Below are 18377 nucleotides of genomic sequence, written 5' to 3' on the forward strand. Positions count from 1 at the left end.
AGCTTCCATTTTCTCAGCCTGGCATGTCCATTCTCCGATATCAGTGTGTCTGGCACTCTCACTTTATGTTCTCTGCTAAAATGTTGCTTTTTTCAGAAGAGACTTCCCTGATCTACTTATGTAAATTAGCTCTGTTCCCAGCCCTTACCTGCCATTACCCACTGATTCTCCATTCTTTACTCTACTCCAAGCTTCACAGCTTTATCATCACCTGGTACATTATATGCGGGTATTTTTTTTTTTTAATGTTTGATCTCCCTTAACTAGAAATGTGAGACCCAGGAGAATAGAGATGAATCTTGGTTTGTCTCTGGTATATATAGGTTATGCCTAGAACATCGTAAGTATATAATAAATGTTTATTTAATGAATATAGGATGAAATAAGAGATCGTGTGGTAACTTTTACACATATATGTATATTATTTTATACATTTTCAAAAATGTTTTAGTAATTTCCAGCAAGTGAATAGAAGAATGGTTTTTGAGAGTAATACAAAGACAAAAGTGACAGTTATACTCTCACTTTTTTTTTATCTAAAACCCCTGTTTCCTTAAGTAGATACAAAGAATAATTCTTTATGTTATATCTAGTTGTGGTTCTCTCACAGCTTTTATCCCTTCATGCTTGGTAAATTTTTTCTTCCTAGATGCCCTTAAAAAGACATTAATTTTTATATAAACAAGCAAAACAATAGGAGAAAATAGCAAAGGGAAAATATATATAAACAAAGAAGGAAATATTTTACCTACAGAAATATACTTTCAACTATCTTCGTTTCTCATGCTATTATTAAAAATATTTCTGTTTGGATAAAACCGTTTTGTTTCCATGCTGACTTCTCTTTGCTTCTCTTGTGAACTTTTTAAATTTTGTGTTTGGCAGCAGTTTTGTTTTCCTTGGAACTCAATACTGTGTAACATACTGTTAGCTGAAGGCTGTGATGCAGAAATTTATTATTAAAAATAAAAGTGAGTGAGAGAAGAATTTATTCCATAAGGATGAAAATGATTTAGTGTCAAGGAAGTTAGGATTTTCAAAATGCTTTATATAACAGGTTGTGTTTCTTTCAAGGAAGTATACTTAGTTTTCTAGGAATAAATTTAAGGGTCTTTATTTTGTCTAACCTGATTAATGTGAGCTGAGAAAGGAGGAAGGATACTGTTTTTTGTTTTGTTTTGTTTTTTCTTTAAGAATTCCTTCATCAAATGGAAAGATTTTGTTTGTCATGTGTAGAGATAACCTTAGTGACCTATATATTCCCAAACCTTCTGGTAAGTTGCTTATCAAAATGTCATTACCCAGTGGAGTAATCATAGTTAAATAGCAAAGAGAATATCTTTTATAGATGGTGAAAGACATTTTTTCTTCCTGAATTAAGCAGCCATATACTCTTTATCAACCAAAATATATTTTAATTTCTTATTTTTTATTCATTTTTCTAGTCTCAGCCTCAATCCCCTTTTTCGTGGTTTACATTTATAACACCTTTGTATAACTAATCTTAGAATCATAAGCATTCCTCTTCCAAAAACAGTATTGTATCATGTTAATAAACTTTGTCTCTTTTCTCAGCATTGCGTAGATATCATGCTGCTATTCATTTATCTTGCAAGTTTAGTCCAGATGAATTCAATTGCGAAAAGAAAAAAAATAACTGCACAATTGCAACTTCTGTTCCTCATTGTCCATGACCCATTTCTGTCTTTTATCTAATCCCATGATAATGTCAAATGACTATTTTAGTCATCTGCAATTTAATACTAATACTACCTGTTTGATTCAAAGGATGTTTTGACTTTCTCATTGATAGAACATCAACATCAATTTGTACTTAATGCTGAAATTCACTGTGCAAGCTCTCTTTACTATTTATTATAACTAACCATTTTTTTTTTGTCTTCATCATTAGTCAAGAGACTGGGGATAAGAAAGTGTCTAAGTACTTCCCAAAATATTTTGCCCTATGGTTCTGTTTTAAGAGAAATATGTACCAGTGGCCAAGTACTTCATTTTAATTTAAATGATCTGTAATATTAAACAAGTCAGGCAGTTTATCACACTATAGATTTTTTTTAAGGAATACTGAAAATATTCTGCTTATTAGTCTTTGGTCCACGATCTGAGAACAGTACTCTTATGACAGCAAAATAAATTCTGTGTGCAAATAGGATAAAAATTCATATGCTATCGTGTACTAATATGAAGCTTATCTTCATTCCCCCACACTCCACCCTACCTACCATCTGTGCCAGGTATGCTATCATTATGGAGAGATAGGGATGTGATATTCTATCCAGCCCCTACTACCACCTCTTTCTCTGCATTTAAAAAACAAATTATGTAAAACTATATCAAACCATGTATACCAACACTGAAATAATTAATGCTGAATTTTGACTCAGATTATTTAATTCAAAATAGATTTCTAATGGTAAAGCCTTTGTATGATTTCCTTAAATGCAAAGAGAAAACTATCCTATTGATTTTTATTGAATAGAGAACATTCCAGTATCTGATTTCATAGTTCATTTCTTTTTATATTATATTTCACTTATATTATATTTATATTTCATTGCTTTGAAAAAAGTAATAGTATACATTTTAAAATATTGCCACATGCTTGGTTAACTCAGACTATTAAAATATAATATGATATTGACATATAATACTAGAATATAATAGAATTCCTTTACCATAAATCTCTCTCATTCATCTCTTGTATAATTCTGGGAAATCTCTGCGATACATAAATTTTGGCCACTTTTGCTGTTTTTTATTTCAGAAGAAAAAGTCCGATTTAGACAGTGAAAGTTTGGAAGTTTATTTTATAAGTTCTGTTTTGTAAATTAACAAATTTATCTTCTGTAGTAAGTGACGACACAAATAAGTCTACATTTTGAATGTTTTTGTTCTGATTAAAAATCATTATCTTTAAGATAGTTGATGACAGAGGACAATGAATCCCGTGCTTTTCTTATTTTAGTTCTGATCCTGGCTAAATATTACTTTCTTGACTGACACTACCTATCATTATCAAATATTTTCTCTTAAAATAGATTACAATTTGTGCTTGTAGATTTATTTACCTCTTTTTATTGTGATACTCATATACAGAATTTACCAAGTTATCCTGTTAGTTTAAACTCATTTGCAGAGAGGATGATAGTCAAAACAGACTTTTAGAAAGTATTCTCTTCAGCAGATTTAGATAAAACATAAGACAGAAGAAGCCTTCTGCTTAAAAATAATTTTTTCTCTAATTGCCTACTGCTCAGGTTTTTCATCTCTTTACAATTGCCAAGATAAGCATCTCATCTTCCTACTCTGTTAGCATCTTCCTATTATTAATGAAAAGCCTCAATAAGGCAGATGATTGAAATGTGTCAAGAATTATTTTCGATAGTTCTAGTGAACAACTAATTAAAAGTTAATGTATTTTAAAATCAGATTATTTTATTAACTAGTATCTGTTAAATTTAATACAATCAATGTTAAATTAAGATTAATGAATATTTACTATCAGATGTACTGCTAATAAATGCAGAAATTAAAAAACTTAAAGCATTAAAAATATTAACTATTTTAGTATTCAATTTTAAGTGATGATTATCTGGGCTAATTTTTTCAAAATTGTATGCTTGCTAAACTATAAATCATTGCTTTAATTTCCAAAGTTTACAATAATTGACTATGTCTTATTAAAAATGAGTAATTTAAAATTACTGTTATATTTTTTTATTATACCATGAGTGTTTCTCATATACATTTTTTAAAAGGCTCTGAAAGCCAAATTTTAATTGCTATATATATATATATTTTGTACTATAATTTATTGGATAGTTCTCCTTTTGTTGGATAATACAGTGATAACACATTGCAATTACTGGATTTTTACATTTATTTACTGAAACAAAAGGCAAGAATTTTAAAGTGTATGTAATATGTATTAAAATGTTATTTTTATATATGAAATATGTATACTGTGTATGTCTATGTATATGCTTACTTATCTCATTAAATCCTCACTAATATTCAACATTATTAATTTGCTAATTTAGTAGGCAACAGTAGTTTTTTATTATTATTTATAGTGAATTTTTTCACTTCCAATAAAATTAAGTTTTTTCCCCACAAATCTACTATTGATATTTATTCTATGAATTGTCCTTATCCTTCCCCAAGTTACCTAAGGTTATGTTTCTTTCAAGTTGGTAGAGGTCATAATACACTGAAGCCATTATGTATTTACTGCAGATAATTTGCCAATGTGATATTTGTGCTGACATTTGAAGATTTTACGTAATTGGATCAATTGATCCTCTGTGCATGTTTTTTTTTTATTAAGTTGGAAAATCTTTTTACATTCCATAGTAATTTAAATATTTATCTGGATTTTATTCTATTTCATACCAATAGTTTCATCTTTCTAAAATTTAAATCATTTTTATCTATCTAGAATTTATATTTATGGTTATTATAAGGTTCGGCTGTAATTTTTTCCAAAGAATTTATTTCTCTTCTTTCGTTTGTTGAACAATCCTCAAATGTTCATTGATTTTTTAAATTAGTTTCAAGTATACAGCACATTGGTTAGACATTTATGTAGTTTATGAAACAATCCCCCTCACTGATTTTTTAACTTTATTTTTCATATTTTGTTGCTATATGTACCTGAGTTTATTTCAAAATTGTCAACTATATCTCATTCATTTATATTTTGAGTCTTAAATTATTATCTTATAATTGGGTTAATTTTTATAATGTATTTTAATAACCACCAGGGTATTGTTATCTCATCTAATATTTTCTGATTCTTTTGTTTATTCTCTCAGATAAAATTAGGTTCTTGTTTTTTCACTTTCCTTGAAAAATATGATTAGATTTTGATTGAAATTGAATTAAACTTGTAAATTGGTTTGGGTAGAACTGAGCACTTAAAAGTTTTATAGAATTCAGCCCTTTTAATCAGGAGTATTATGTGACCAGTAAAGTCTTACCATTTTCTGTATATGGCAATGAAACATTTTTTGATAATGTTCTAAGATATTTCTTGTAGCTATTATGAACAGTTTCTGTGTCATTATATCTACCAGAGTCATGCTGTTATATAGAAAAGCTAATAATGTATGTAAACACGTTGCATAGTCTGTCTTGTTGATGTGCTAGATTGTAGGTGGTGGGATTTCTTCAATTGGTGCCCATGAGTAGTGAGTGCGCTGGACAGCTGTGAAGTTTTATTCCTCTCAGTCCTATCTTTTATTTCCTTAATATTCTTCTAGTTAAATGTTACTTTTGATAAATAAATATCATGCTGTGTAAGCAGAGTAGCTCAGAGCTATTATAACAATGGAAATAACTTGATAATGTCTTGTAGTCTCATGAAAATATAAGAAAAACTAAATTATGACTTTGGGGCTTATTTTACATTAAATTATTTTACTTCTTAGAATACTCATTTTTGTGATATGCTCAAAACAGATTTAAAAGTTATTGAAATATTTTGGTCTTTGTTTTTTATCATTCATGATGGTAAACTAAGCTACATTAGTGAATTTCTTCAGCATATTTTTCTAACAAACTAGAAGCTTAATAATATGCAAATAAAGCTTAACATGGTTTAACATCTATCTGGGATATTCCTGACAAAGAACTGTAAAGCTGTACATTAGCAGACTCTTTTTGTCACACAGTGCTATTAAACTATCTTAAAAATTACTAGCAGTTGAAATGTTAGCTACTAAACCAGAAGTTTCTTACTTTATGTGTGTTCATTTATTGATGATAGCTATTTAATACATTTCTATTAAAACATGCATTTCAAATGCCTAATTATTCTTTAAAAGAAAAACTAAAACTATTCGCCTTGTAAAATAAGTATCATTTAATTTACCATAATTGTTGTATTATCTTACAGCTCATGGGACATTCAGAATGGGACCACAAACGAGGGCCCAGAGGATCACAGGTAAGTTTTTTTTTCCTTTCCTTTTTTGTATTTTGTTTCTTAACACTTTGAGCCATGAGATTTCTAAAACAAAAAATAATAAATAGAGAGGAAGAGGCAAAATAATCATGCCATTTGTTTTTACTTAAGTTAACTATAATTAAAGTCTGGTTTCAAATCCCAAAGGCAGAGGCCAGTATATTCCTTCTAAGAGCTTTCTGGTATCCCAGATTGGCTGTGTTTATATGAATGTAGATTTTATATTCATCTTGTCTCTGCAGAATACATTTGATCAGCAATCCACTCTCTTGATTTTATTCACTTCCTTTGATAAGTTTTCTAATGTATTTTCTTCTTTATCTTCCTGTTTTTGGTTAAATATTTTGAAATATAATCAGAGTAAGTCCTGAACTAATTACAGATTTTGTCTCTAAATTAACTGTCTTAGTCTTAGGGAAATAGAAAGATGAAAGGACCTATTATTTTGAAAAGAAACAAATTCTAAACCTTTCTATGTTACCAGACTGTTTTCATTGTCTTACTTTATGTCTTAGGCAAGGAGAAAAGCTTCCATGACGCATTTATGCTTTTTAATGACCTAATTAGACAATGTGGATTTGTTTTGCTTCATAATTACTTTGCCTGACAGAATAAAGTCTGAGTTTTACCCTAAAAAAATTATCTCTCCTCATAGGATATTTCGTGAAGAAATACAAAATTTTTTATCTCATAGCAGTCTATGTTTACCTGACTGTAAACATGCCAAATGAAAATTAAGTAGGTGGAACATTTTTACCTCTGCTGCTCACATTTTGTATTTGCTGCTAAAAAATATGTTTAAAAGAGAGTTGAATATGTAATACTGTACATGAAAGTTCATTATGAAATGTGAGATTCTCCCAAGTGTTTTACAGATCTGATGTGGGCCTGTACTGCTGTCATTAAGTTTACATGGATAACTATTTAATTTAGGTCACTGGGAAAGTAAGACTAAACCAGTTAATTGTTTTTAGTTGATATTTTAATAGCTCTAGTTTTATTTTTGTCCATTATCAATTCGATTAGCAAATAATATAAACCAATCTAATTAAATTAGGATTATACAAAAGAATTTATGCCTTGCTTTCCCTAAATCTCACTTCCCTTTTTCTATTTTCTCTGACAACTCTCCCTCTGTACGCATCTGTAATATTTTATATCGGAAGTTGTTGCAAGATTGGTAATGAAATGATGAAATTAATATATGGTAAATGTTTTGTGATTATAAACCAATAAAAACTGAAGATGAGCACAAGTAAGAAATTCCTGGTTTCTGATTATTGTCACCAAAGGCATTTTGATATTTAAAATATCTCAGGCAACTGGTTGAAGACATATTTCTTCAAAGTAATGTAGTGTAATAGAAAAAAAATATTGTTAAAAATATTTAGTATTTACTTCCCACATGACCTATTTGATTATAACTTATCTTCAGATTTGGATTGGTCATTCTGTCAATAGAAAGTGAAAAAAAGTTTTAAAAGTATATTGTTTTTGTTAACTGTAAACATAAAAATCATAGTATGAAAATTTTAAAAAGTGGACATATTGCACAGACCCGGAAAACTTCAGAATTCTACATACACACACAAAATATGTCCATAAATAATATTTGATTATATTTGAAAGGTAGAGGTAGTTCCGAAAAGCAAAAGCATTAGAACATTCTTCCATGAATTACCATTATCAGCATCAAGGCTTTTCTTAGACCGCTCAACTAACCAAATAAGTATTTTAAATGTAGTATACCTTTGTCTCACTTTGATCGAACTCAGATAAATATTATCAAGGTAAAATACAAAACACACTTGAAAAATTAAAAACAATAACAACTATAGCAAAAAACTTTTTTTGGAAATTTCAAATAAATAAATTAAGCATTAGATAATAACATCTAATTCCCACTGGGGGTAAAAAAAGAGCTTATATATGTTTTAGATCACTGAGCCCTTCTTACCTTGCTATTAGTTCCAAACAGGCTACATTTGAACACTATCTTTTAATATTTTACTAATAATCCAAGGCTTTGTTCAAATTCCATCTCAGTTTCACTGAAGACAGGTTTTTAAGCACCTACTAGTGTACCATCAAGCTTTTAAGCATTGTAGTATGTCAAACTTTGAAGAAAAACTGAATGACAAGGTTACTGCTTTCCAAGAGCTCCCAATTAATGTTTGGAAATAGAGCAACACTTAAACATATAATTTTATGTTTAAAACATAAAATTTTAAACATAAAATTATATGTTTAATTTTATATATAAACATATATTTGTATAAACATATAAGTCAGACTGGTAGATGTAATATTAAATATATAAACAAAGTGTAATAGGCGTTTAGGAGGGACAGAATATTTATTTATCTCTAGTAGAACTGAGAAATACTTCTTAGAGTTGATGATATCTGTGATGAGCCTTCAGGGATGGGTGGGTAAGATTTCAGAAGTATAAAAAGAGGGAGAGGTGGGTAGAAAAGCTTGAGGAAAAATCTGAACTGGCAGCATGTGGGACATGTTCAGATGTATGTCAATTTGCTTTATAACTGCTTTATAAAACACTTATTGACTGGGGGCTATTGCAGGAACTACTGTGAAAGAATGATCCATTATTGATTAGATGTGAGGAAGAAGTAAGAAGAGTCAAGCGTTTAAAACCCAGTACTTGAAGGATTATTGCCGTTACCGTGGATCAGTTTATAGGGAAGATGCTGCGTTGAATGTAGCAGTGTTAAGTGAGAAGTGAAGATGACAATTCCAGAAGGGAATTTCAGACAAATACGTGAGGTCCTGTTCTGGTGCTCTGTAGCTGGATTAGAGAAGAAGATGTCAATTTGGGAATGTTAATCGTATGTGTGATAATTGAACTACATCAGTAGATAAATCCTGGAATAAGAACTTTAAAAGAGAACAACAGAAGAAGGGTTGTTTTTTAGGAGAGACTTGCTATACGGGCTGGGAGAGCCTGGGGAGTGAAAGCATGAACATGGTCTCTCTAGAGACCAATTGAAGGAGAAATGATACAGAATCAAAACTAGTGCACCATCGAGTTAACACCAAGAGAGGGCAGAGACCACACACAAAAGTTCAAGAAAAGAAAAAACATGGGGAATACCTTCGGATTTAGTGATTAGCATAGCAGGCCATTAGTGGCTACAAGAATGCAGTTTTGATCAAAAAGTGGTGGAAAGCAGAATACAGAAATTAAGAAGTGAATAGTGTAAGATAGTAGGTTTCTTGGAGGAGTTTTCTTTTAAAAGAAAGGTAGGACTAAGAAATAGGTGGCGGTAGAAGTGAGCGATATTCCTTTTTATGCTAAGGTGAGATGTATGCCTTCATAATTATTGACAGAGAAAAAGAATCAGTGTAGAGAAGAGAACCCTAAAAAAATTCTCAGTGGTGACCCATTTAAGGACTGAGAAAATAGTGTAGTTCAGAGAAGGGAATGCCTTACTTTCAACATGACCTTTTTGGCACCTGTTTTTCTCATACCCCAGTCCTCACCCCAAACCCCTCTGTTCACTCTAGTTCTGAAAAACTGAACATGTTCTCTAATGAACTACTGAATAGATCCACCAAAAGCACAAATGAAGAGGCTTTAGAAAGAAAGTAGAGATATCTATACAAGAACAAGAGAGAAGAAATAGGCACAGGTATTACAAAGTGAAAGAAATACTGTGAGCCTCAAGACTTAATTTTTTTTTGGTAGAGTAAGGGCGCATAAAGTTGGGGATATAATAGTGGAAAATCTTGAATGGTAGAGAATATATGAAGTAAATGTTTTAGATATCTAAAAAGGGGGACTGGCTTGATGTCTGATCATCAAGAAAGGCTTAGTGAAAAGCAGAGAGCTGTTGCAGATGTGAGGAATTGGACTGCTACACAAATTTTAACCTATTTTACTTTGATTCAAAAACCATCAAAATATTTCAGGCATTTTTTTGAGGCTGAGGAGTCAAAAATGAACTAAATAACTTTGGCCTCCAAAAGCATATAGTTTTTTCAAAGTCAGCCTTAGTTCACAGGATAAACAAATCGGCTAGTATTGAGGGCATTAATCATTACTATGATGAATAAGCTCCTGACTTTCTCCCTACGTATTTACTAAATAGATTTTCTCAAATTTGACTCAGTCCTCCAAAATTATAACATATGTGCGTCATCACAGTGGATAAGAAAGTGTATCTTTCATATCAAATGTTTATCATTTAGAAAAATACATATCTTGCTTCAAGTAAATTCCAGCACTTAATTGCATATGACTCTGGACTCAGCAAGAATTTAATGTAAATTGATGTATTTATTCTTACTAATTTTCTGACATCATCTGTCAAATCACTCACAGCTTTCTGGTTGATTCTTCTTCTTTTTCTTCTTCTTCCTCCTCCTCCTCCTCCTCCTCCTCCCCCTCTTCCTCCCCCTCTTCCTCCTCCTCCCCCTCTTCCTCCTCCTCTCCCTCCTTCTTTCTTCTTTTTTCTTTTTAAAAGTATGTTCTCTCAAATAATAGATCATCCAAATTAGGGAAGATGCTAAAGGATAAATAAACTTCCAGCAGCATGCAGCACTCCTTTATCTGGCTGTGTTCCCAGTAATACCAAATCAAGTCAGGAGATGAAATTCTCAGAACGCAATTAATTGTTTTTCTTTTTCTTTTAAATTCTTGAAGAAAAGTTTTCCAGTGGATTGTTGAGAGAGGCAATAGAAAATCGATCCATGAAAAGCTTAAAAGTGGTGGTCGGGTGGGTTCCAAGAAGCCAATAATTTACTTATCACTTCATTGAGGGTCTTTGTGGGAAAAGATTACTTCAATTTGTGAATTTATAAGCTTTCTAACATTTTAATGTACTGTGAATCAGCAGACCCTTATTTATCAACAGTGTGAGACTAAGAGGTTCTTTAATCATTTGGTATATTCTTGATGATTTACTGACTGCTAGCCAGGCCTTGTCAACTAGACCTCAGACCTCGTATTGAAGAAACAACTTTTTGTATGATTTCTCTAGTCTTCACATGATTGAAGTATTCCTTTAGACAATGAAAGTCTGGTTTATATGTGTCTAAATAATTGAAGCATTATATATACAATACAAGAAGATAACCAAATATTCTGATGGAGGAAAATGTTATTAGAAGAATTAGGCTGTTGGTATGCTTTAAAATGACCTGTATTCTATTTAGTAGCATGGCTTTAATTGTCTATCATATACTGGAGGTCCAAACTATAAAACTTCTGGAATAAGAAGCATCTACTTAGATCATTTAGCTTTTGCAGCACTGTCTTAAGTCTCAAGGATGAATTTCAGTGGGAAGTTATTATTCCTCAGTATCTTGTCTATTTGTGTATTTAAGAGAATGGGGTGTGTTGATAATAGTTCCTGAAGTTGATGAACCTAAGGATTTGCCTCCTAGTGGTCTAATTCAGTGGCAAATCAATTCTTTTCTGGGTTAAATAATTTGTTTTCTCGTAAGAGAAAAGTAATTTAAATGCCTTCCAGCTTTACCTGGAATAAAGTTATATAAATTTATTAACATTAACTCCATTTAATGCGTTTTAGAAAGAGAACTATCCAGATTTCCCAGGAATTTCTTCCCAGGGATTAATGTGAGCAGATTGGGGGTTCATCATTATAGCTCTCAAATGCCGGAAGTCTTACCAGAGAGTAATTCATGCCCTAGATGAAGCTGGCTTCCAATTTTACTTTTTCTGCAAACATGGCATTTTTTACTGATACTTCCTTCTCCTTTTTCACTTTTTCATATATTAATCTAATGACTTTTACACTGGTTTAGAATTGTTCCAATAATTATTTCATTCTTTTGGCAACTCTCCATGGAAAGTTTTTTTTTTTTCTTCTTCTTTTTGGTTGTTGTGTTATATAATTTGTTTAAGTTTTGTTTATATGGACAGGGACCACACACCAAATATATGTCTGGGCCCTACACATCTTAGGAGTGACCTTGTCAACTCATACAATAGTGACTGGAAAGGACCTACTTGTTTAATACTTATTGAGTGACCCTCTTATCTTGGGGACTGGACACCATTTACATGACACATACACTGCCTTGTTTGTTTTTGTTAAATCAGAAACTTCTAGTATGTTATATAAAATAATACAAAGATGGGTATTTCACACGCATCTTGTCCATTAAATCCTCCTCTAAGTATTTTAAATTTTACACATTAGTCATATCTACACTGTTAGACAGTTGTTTTTACCCTCCACTCCTCGTTCTGTGAAATTGCTTTTATCTAGTTACAGTTGAATGTTATGCCTTTAATTTTCATTGACAAACTTTCTAAGACACAGTCTTAGAAAATTTGTCCTGGTAGGGATATATTTGAAAATGCATACATAGGAACAGCATCCATCGTGTCAAGAGCATGTAGAGACATTTCTATTCGTCTTTGTCGTAAGAGAAGGAAAAATGTGTTTCTCTTTAACAACTGAAGCCAGTGGTTAATTACTTCTCGAGCATCTCTGGTTTCTACCCAGTAGATGCCAGTAGCAAACTCCCCATCCTCCAGTTGTGATCATGAATAATCACTCCAGATATTGTCAAGTGTCCCCCTGGGAGGCAAAATTGTTTCCGGTTGAGAACCATTGAGGTTACAGCATAATCTCTTTGCCATTCATATAGAAGATAATAAATAAGTTTTTACTGATTAATTTTGACACTTCATATAGAAACATGTGGAAAATGCTTTTTCAAGCATTTATGCTTTCGAGCTTTCAGGTTCCATCTTTACGTCTACCAAAAAGTAATTTTAAAGAGCATATTCATTTCATTGTGAGGTAGTTTACTCACAGTAGAATCATGTCCTAGAAAACTGGGAGGAAATAATGTACTCTTTCCACACTTTAATCATTCAAGTGATTCAGAGGAGCGAGCAGCCTGAGAGAAAATGTGACTCTGCCCAGACAGGGATTTCACAGAACATGTGTTTCTGGTGAACCGATGGATGACCTTGAGTAAGTCATTCTTTATTAAAGGCCCTGGTCTCTCTAAAAGGGCATCAATGAAGATGAACAGGAATCAAATAAGTTCACAGAAATAAAAGAGAAAGTTGCCACTGGCATTTATCCTCCTCCCTCCCCTTGTTTATAGATTAGTGCAAAGGTTGTTTAATATTTATTGAATGACCCTCTTATCTTGGAGACTGCGGACTTCATTCACATGACACATTCAGTGCTTTATGCTTGCTTTTTTCAAATCAGAACCTTCTGGTATGTTATATGAAACAAAAGAAAGAAATGCAATAAGCAGCTATAGATGATGGGTGTTTACCTTCAGGAGCTGTAAATAGCTTAAGCAGTAGTCAAAGTACACAGAAGCACACTTTGAAAGAAATAAAAACAATAATATGTAACATTTTAAGCCAGAGATTGTTTCAGACCACATTAATTATGAAATTCTTTTTTAGATATCTTAGTGTAAATATTAAGAAAATGAATTGATGTATTTTACAATTAAATTCTTTTAAAGTAAATATAGACCTTCTGAAAAATAATCTTGCAGTGATTCTAGCAAGCCTTCCACTTGCTAGAATAACAGAAGAAAGATATGCTAACTTGAGAACTGTTAATTTTACCTTTGAATCGCGATATCTGACAAAAGGAAATAATTTTATTGCATGCTGGGTGATTTTATGAAATCTCTGGCATAGAATAAGATCTTATTCCTCATTAATTATAGAAAAACCCTCTAAAAGGAAGATGGGTTTTAAAATTTTTATTCCATTTATAGATAAAACTGATGAAAAACAATTGTGCTGAATATCATTGGATTTACATAGGAGACAAAAATCTAAGACCAGGATATATTGACTAGAACAAACCAGCAAATAGATTGGTAGGTGAAGGTGAGGTGAGGTGAGGTGAAGAAGGTCATATGGCAGTTAGGAGGCCAATTGACTAGGAGTGAATTAAGGCAACAAAAATAGGAAATGGTTGATCTTTTAAGGTGAATATGGACATCCGTATTGATATACTGAGATGCAGGTTTTTCATATCTTCTTCACACAGTCCATAGAAATTTGGACATAATAAATGTTTTATTTAATTTCTTTGTAATGTATAGCCAGGTTATATAAAAATATGCATTTCTAATATATAACAATTTTATTTATTTAATAGCATTATTTAATAGCATTTGCTGCATGATTTTATACTGTCATCAAAGCTATTGATTTTTTACAAAATTTAAATTGAAGAATGAAAGTTGTTTGACAGTTCCATTCTTAGCATTAAGTGATTGTCCCATTTTTGTACAGAAAGTCACCATTGTGTAAAAATTAGTAAATCCAAGGAACTAGTGCTTATAATTACATAGCAAAATGCTGGAACAACATAAGAGATATTACTGAGTCAAAATTATCTCAAAAGTCATAAAGATGAAGCTTCTTGTCAGATTTTATTTTTCAAATCATAGAAGGTTTTTCTGTTTTTGCTTTGTTTTTGTTTTTATGGTGATGCCTTATGCAATAACCAATTCCTGGAAAAATCTGAGCGTTACAAGTTAATGAGTCTCCTTATTGGAAATCTGCAAGGTATCAGACTTGAATCCAAATAGTTTGCTTGCTGAATTCCGTGGACCTTTGGTTAAATACTTCTGGGTGACAGTTTACACTTGGATCTCTACAATGATTTCCATTTAGAATTTTGTAGCCATGTGCCTATCAAATCATTTTAACCCCAGGTCTACAAAATGTTGTTTGTACATCAGGAATACACACTTAAAAGATCAATAGGAAACATAGTTTTGGAGAAAAATATCTCAGGAAGAGATAGTGAGGGAGACAAATGGATGGAGTAGAAATTTCAAAAGTAAACCAGTGTGATCAGTCAGGAGGATAAAGAACTGCAGGCACAAAAGCTTAGTTCTCAAAGGGCTGAGAGTGGATGAATAAAAAGAAACTGTCTCTCAAAGATGATGTGGAAGAGATCCAAGAGAAAAAAGATTAATAAATAGAGAAAAGGTTATTTTATGAGGCAAGATAAGGACATGGCCACTGCAGCCATGTTGAGAAGGTTAGAAACATACATAAAAGCCCTTTGATTCTGGGCATCATGATTTGGGGGTTTGATATGTCAGAAGCCTAGGTTAACTGCTCATTATTCCTGGTCAGGATTATGGTAATTCGCTGCCATAACTTGTTGACAAGTCTCCTCTGGTACTTCAAAAATGTGGCAGTATGATGCATGTTTGGCTTTTATTTATTTTTTATTTTTTAGCCTTTGTACGGTTTTTGAAAAATATTTTAATGCACCAAGTAAGTTTGTGAAATCTAATCCTAGGACAGTTTTGTTTTCTTTTTGACTTTAAAATAAGTTTTGCTAAATAGTATAATTCCTGCAGTCAGTGTTATTTTATGCTGATGGTGGCAACACAACACACAGTAGATTTTTAATAAATATTTCTAAAATAAATGAAAACGTTAGAATTTATACATTTTGAGTTTAATTTGTTCAAATAAATTTTGCTGAACCAGTGTATCTTGAAGGAACTTTTATTAATTTTAATACAATATATCAACCTCCTAGGATTTAGAGAAATTATTTCTAAAACATAAATAATATGGCCAAAAGTCTTTTTATTTTATTTATGCTATTCCTCTGCCTTTAAACTTCTCTACTTCAAAGCATAGAGGTACGTTGAGATCACCTCATTTTAATATCTTTGGTGCCATATTGTAGGTGGTATTTTATTGCTTGGATTGTAAATTGACATTAGGATATGAGGAAAACTTGTCATGTTAATATGAATTAAGGAGAAGATAGAATTTAAATATATACTTTTCCATATAGGAACATGTGTTCCTCTCATTTTCCAGGCCAGTGTGGCTCCTTTCTCCTTCACCCCTTTTTTTCTTTGCTTCCCATGACATGGACTTTTTAAGCACAAGAGTGATGGTGTCTCACGCAGCACAGAGATCTGAAATTTACATAAGGACTTTAATAGAAACTTGTGACACATGATGGGACGAGGCTTTTCACTATTTTTTGCCATTTATTTGGCTTAAAGCCAATGGAACAAACTGAACTTGGCATTGCTATTTCTGTTCAAAACAAAGAAAAATATATAATTTTACCATTTCTTATGTTTTGATCTTGGCACTGTGGCTTTTGTTTATGGAAAAAGATAGGAGAGGAAAATGAATTATTTTAACTTCACATGATAATTATACCAAACCAAAATTTCCTTAAAAAGCATTTTTTCTTATTTTCTTATTATAATACAGATTGCTACCAACAGTGCGAACTTGAAATGAAAAGTAATATTAATATCTTCTTTAAATAACATTATAGGTTTAAATGCTTCACTAAAACCTTATATATACTCCATTAGAAGTCAACTAATTTCTGTGCCTAAGGATGAATAAGGGACATCTTTCATTTTATTATAAATGTTATTTCCTCTTGATAAATTCTTATAGCAAAAAAGTAAAAGCATTTAGATTTACTTTCGATAAAATGACAGCTCACACTTATTGTTAGGCTCTCTTATAAAGGCTTTATGGACGTTTTGAACTACTTTAAAATATTAACTATTCTTATCCGGAGTGAATTTCTACCAAATACTAATAAGGAATAATAGGAATATAAGTAATGTCTCTGAATTCCAAGTATTTAAAGGAAACACTGTTTTCATTATTTTATGCACTGGTGGTCATGACAATTTTAATTGTTAGATGTAGTATAGGAAGTTTATTTTCTTGGAGTGGACAATGTATTATATATATGTGCATAGTTAGAACATAAGAGATATTATGTTACATTAAATATCAAATAGTTGAAGCCCTTCTCTCTTTTTTATATTATATAATATTTCAAACATGCAGCAAAGTACAGTGAACAGTACACAAAAGCCATGTACATACACTTAGATTTAATAAATATTAACATTGTGCTATATTTGATTCAGATTTTTTGTTAATTGTTAGGTAATTCCTTAAAAAAATTTTACACTTTTTCATAATGTATACATTTTCTTTCATTAGTATATATGTGTTTAGTTAAATTTATTTCACAGCATTTGACTATATGGGAATTTACAAAATATGGAAACGTTAGAGAATGGAAAAGAATTAGAGAATATGGAAAGGAACATGGAGAAAATTAGTTTTTCAAAGAGACAAGCAACATGTATTTTTTTTTAAGCACAACACATTGATAAATATGTATACAAAAAAATCTACTTTAATAGCATTTGGAACAAGCTGGTATATGGCTACTTTCTATATTAACAAATATGTATCTAGAAATGGGTTAACATAAATAAGTGAGCGTAGTCATAAGCTTGCCCTATATTAAAAATATAATTCTTAATATTTCTTTGGAGATATAAGAAAAGAATACAAAAAAATTTATTAACATTACATATTTTATTCTAAATAGATTAGGTTTGTTAACCAGGCAAAATTTTTTGAAATTATATTTTAGGGAATGATTCCTGTAATGATTACCAGATCAACTTCTTAAAATCGACTTTATATAAAGAAACTGTAAAATTGGGAACTGATATTATTATATATTGCTACGGTGTCTTCTAAAAGTGTTGCTTTTCATACATTATATGTAAATACTTAATGGTTATTTTAACAGCTTAAAAAACGAAGATGCTCTGTATTTTTTTATTTTTAAAGTTAATTTAATCACTTATGTGGGAGTTAGGGTTACAGATAGTATATTCATCTCTTTCATAACCTTTAAGGGTTATCAGATTTGCACAAATGGTAGAATAGTTTTTGCAGAGTAGAATCAAAGAATACAACAAAAATTGTAAAACCCATATGACACCACCATATTTAACACATTTGTCGATGACTACTGCAGACAAAAGAATGTACACTTACATGTTAGCATTAAAAATGGAATGCATAGTTAATGTGTAAATGACAGAATAAGGGTATAGAATGTACTCTTTATTTAACTCCAGTTAAATAATATACTAATAAGATTAAACTGAAAAGGAGAAAATAAAAGTTTGCACTGAAGTTTTTAATAAAATTCCAGTATGGAAAGTATCTGCATATTGGTTTTTAAGCGAATGAAGAAACAAAAAGTATGGTTCAAAGATATGGGTTGACTTCAGGCTTAACATCGTTTGACTTTTATAACAGCAATTGCAACCTTGGGCTTCATTCCTAGTAGTAGTTATGGCACACAGGGATTAATTCAATAAAATCTGCACTAGCCAGATGACACCTGTCATATTCCATTCAATTCTATATGACAGATTTCAAGAAGAATATTGAAAATCTGATTCACTCACACATAAGATCAGAGTGTTTAGAAACAATCTGAGAGAAAAGTGTACTTTCTTGAGCCATCAAAAGTATTAGGATATAGAAGGGAAGTGAGATTTTTTTTTTCTCTGTATAGTCCTACAA

General features: G+C 31.1%; 1 protein-coding gene across 5 annotated transcripts in view; it reads left to right on the forward strand.

Annotated features, from left to right (window-relative positions):
- Positions 1-18377, forward strand: part of PDE3A (phosphodiesterase 3A) — a 268652-nt gene that overhangs the window by 157500 nt on the left and 92775 nt on the right. For all 5 annotated transcript variants that reach the window (XM_025047389.1, XM_025047390.1, XM_015590063.2 and 2 more), the window contains exon 2: positions 5918-5968. In XM_025047389.1, coding sequence (XP_024903157.1) covers positions 5918-5968 — 51 coding nt within the window. The remainder of the gene's footprint in view (positions 1-5917; positions 5969-18377) is intronic.

Source organism: Pteropus alecto, unplaced genomic scaffold (assembly GCF_000325575.1).
Source record: "Pteropus alecto unplaced genomic scaffold, ASM32557v1 scaffold103, whole genome shotgun sequence".
NCBI classification, from domain to species: Eukaryota; Metazoa; Chordata; class Mammalia; order Chiroptera; family Pteropodidae; genus Pteropus; species Pteropus alecto.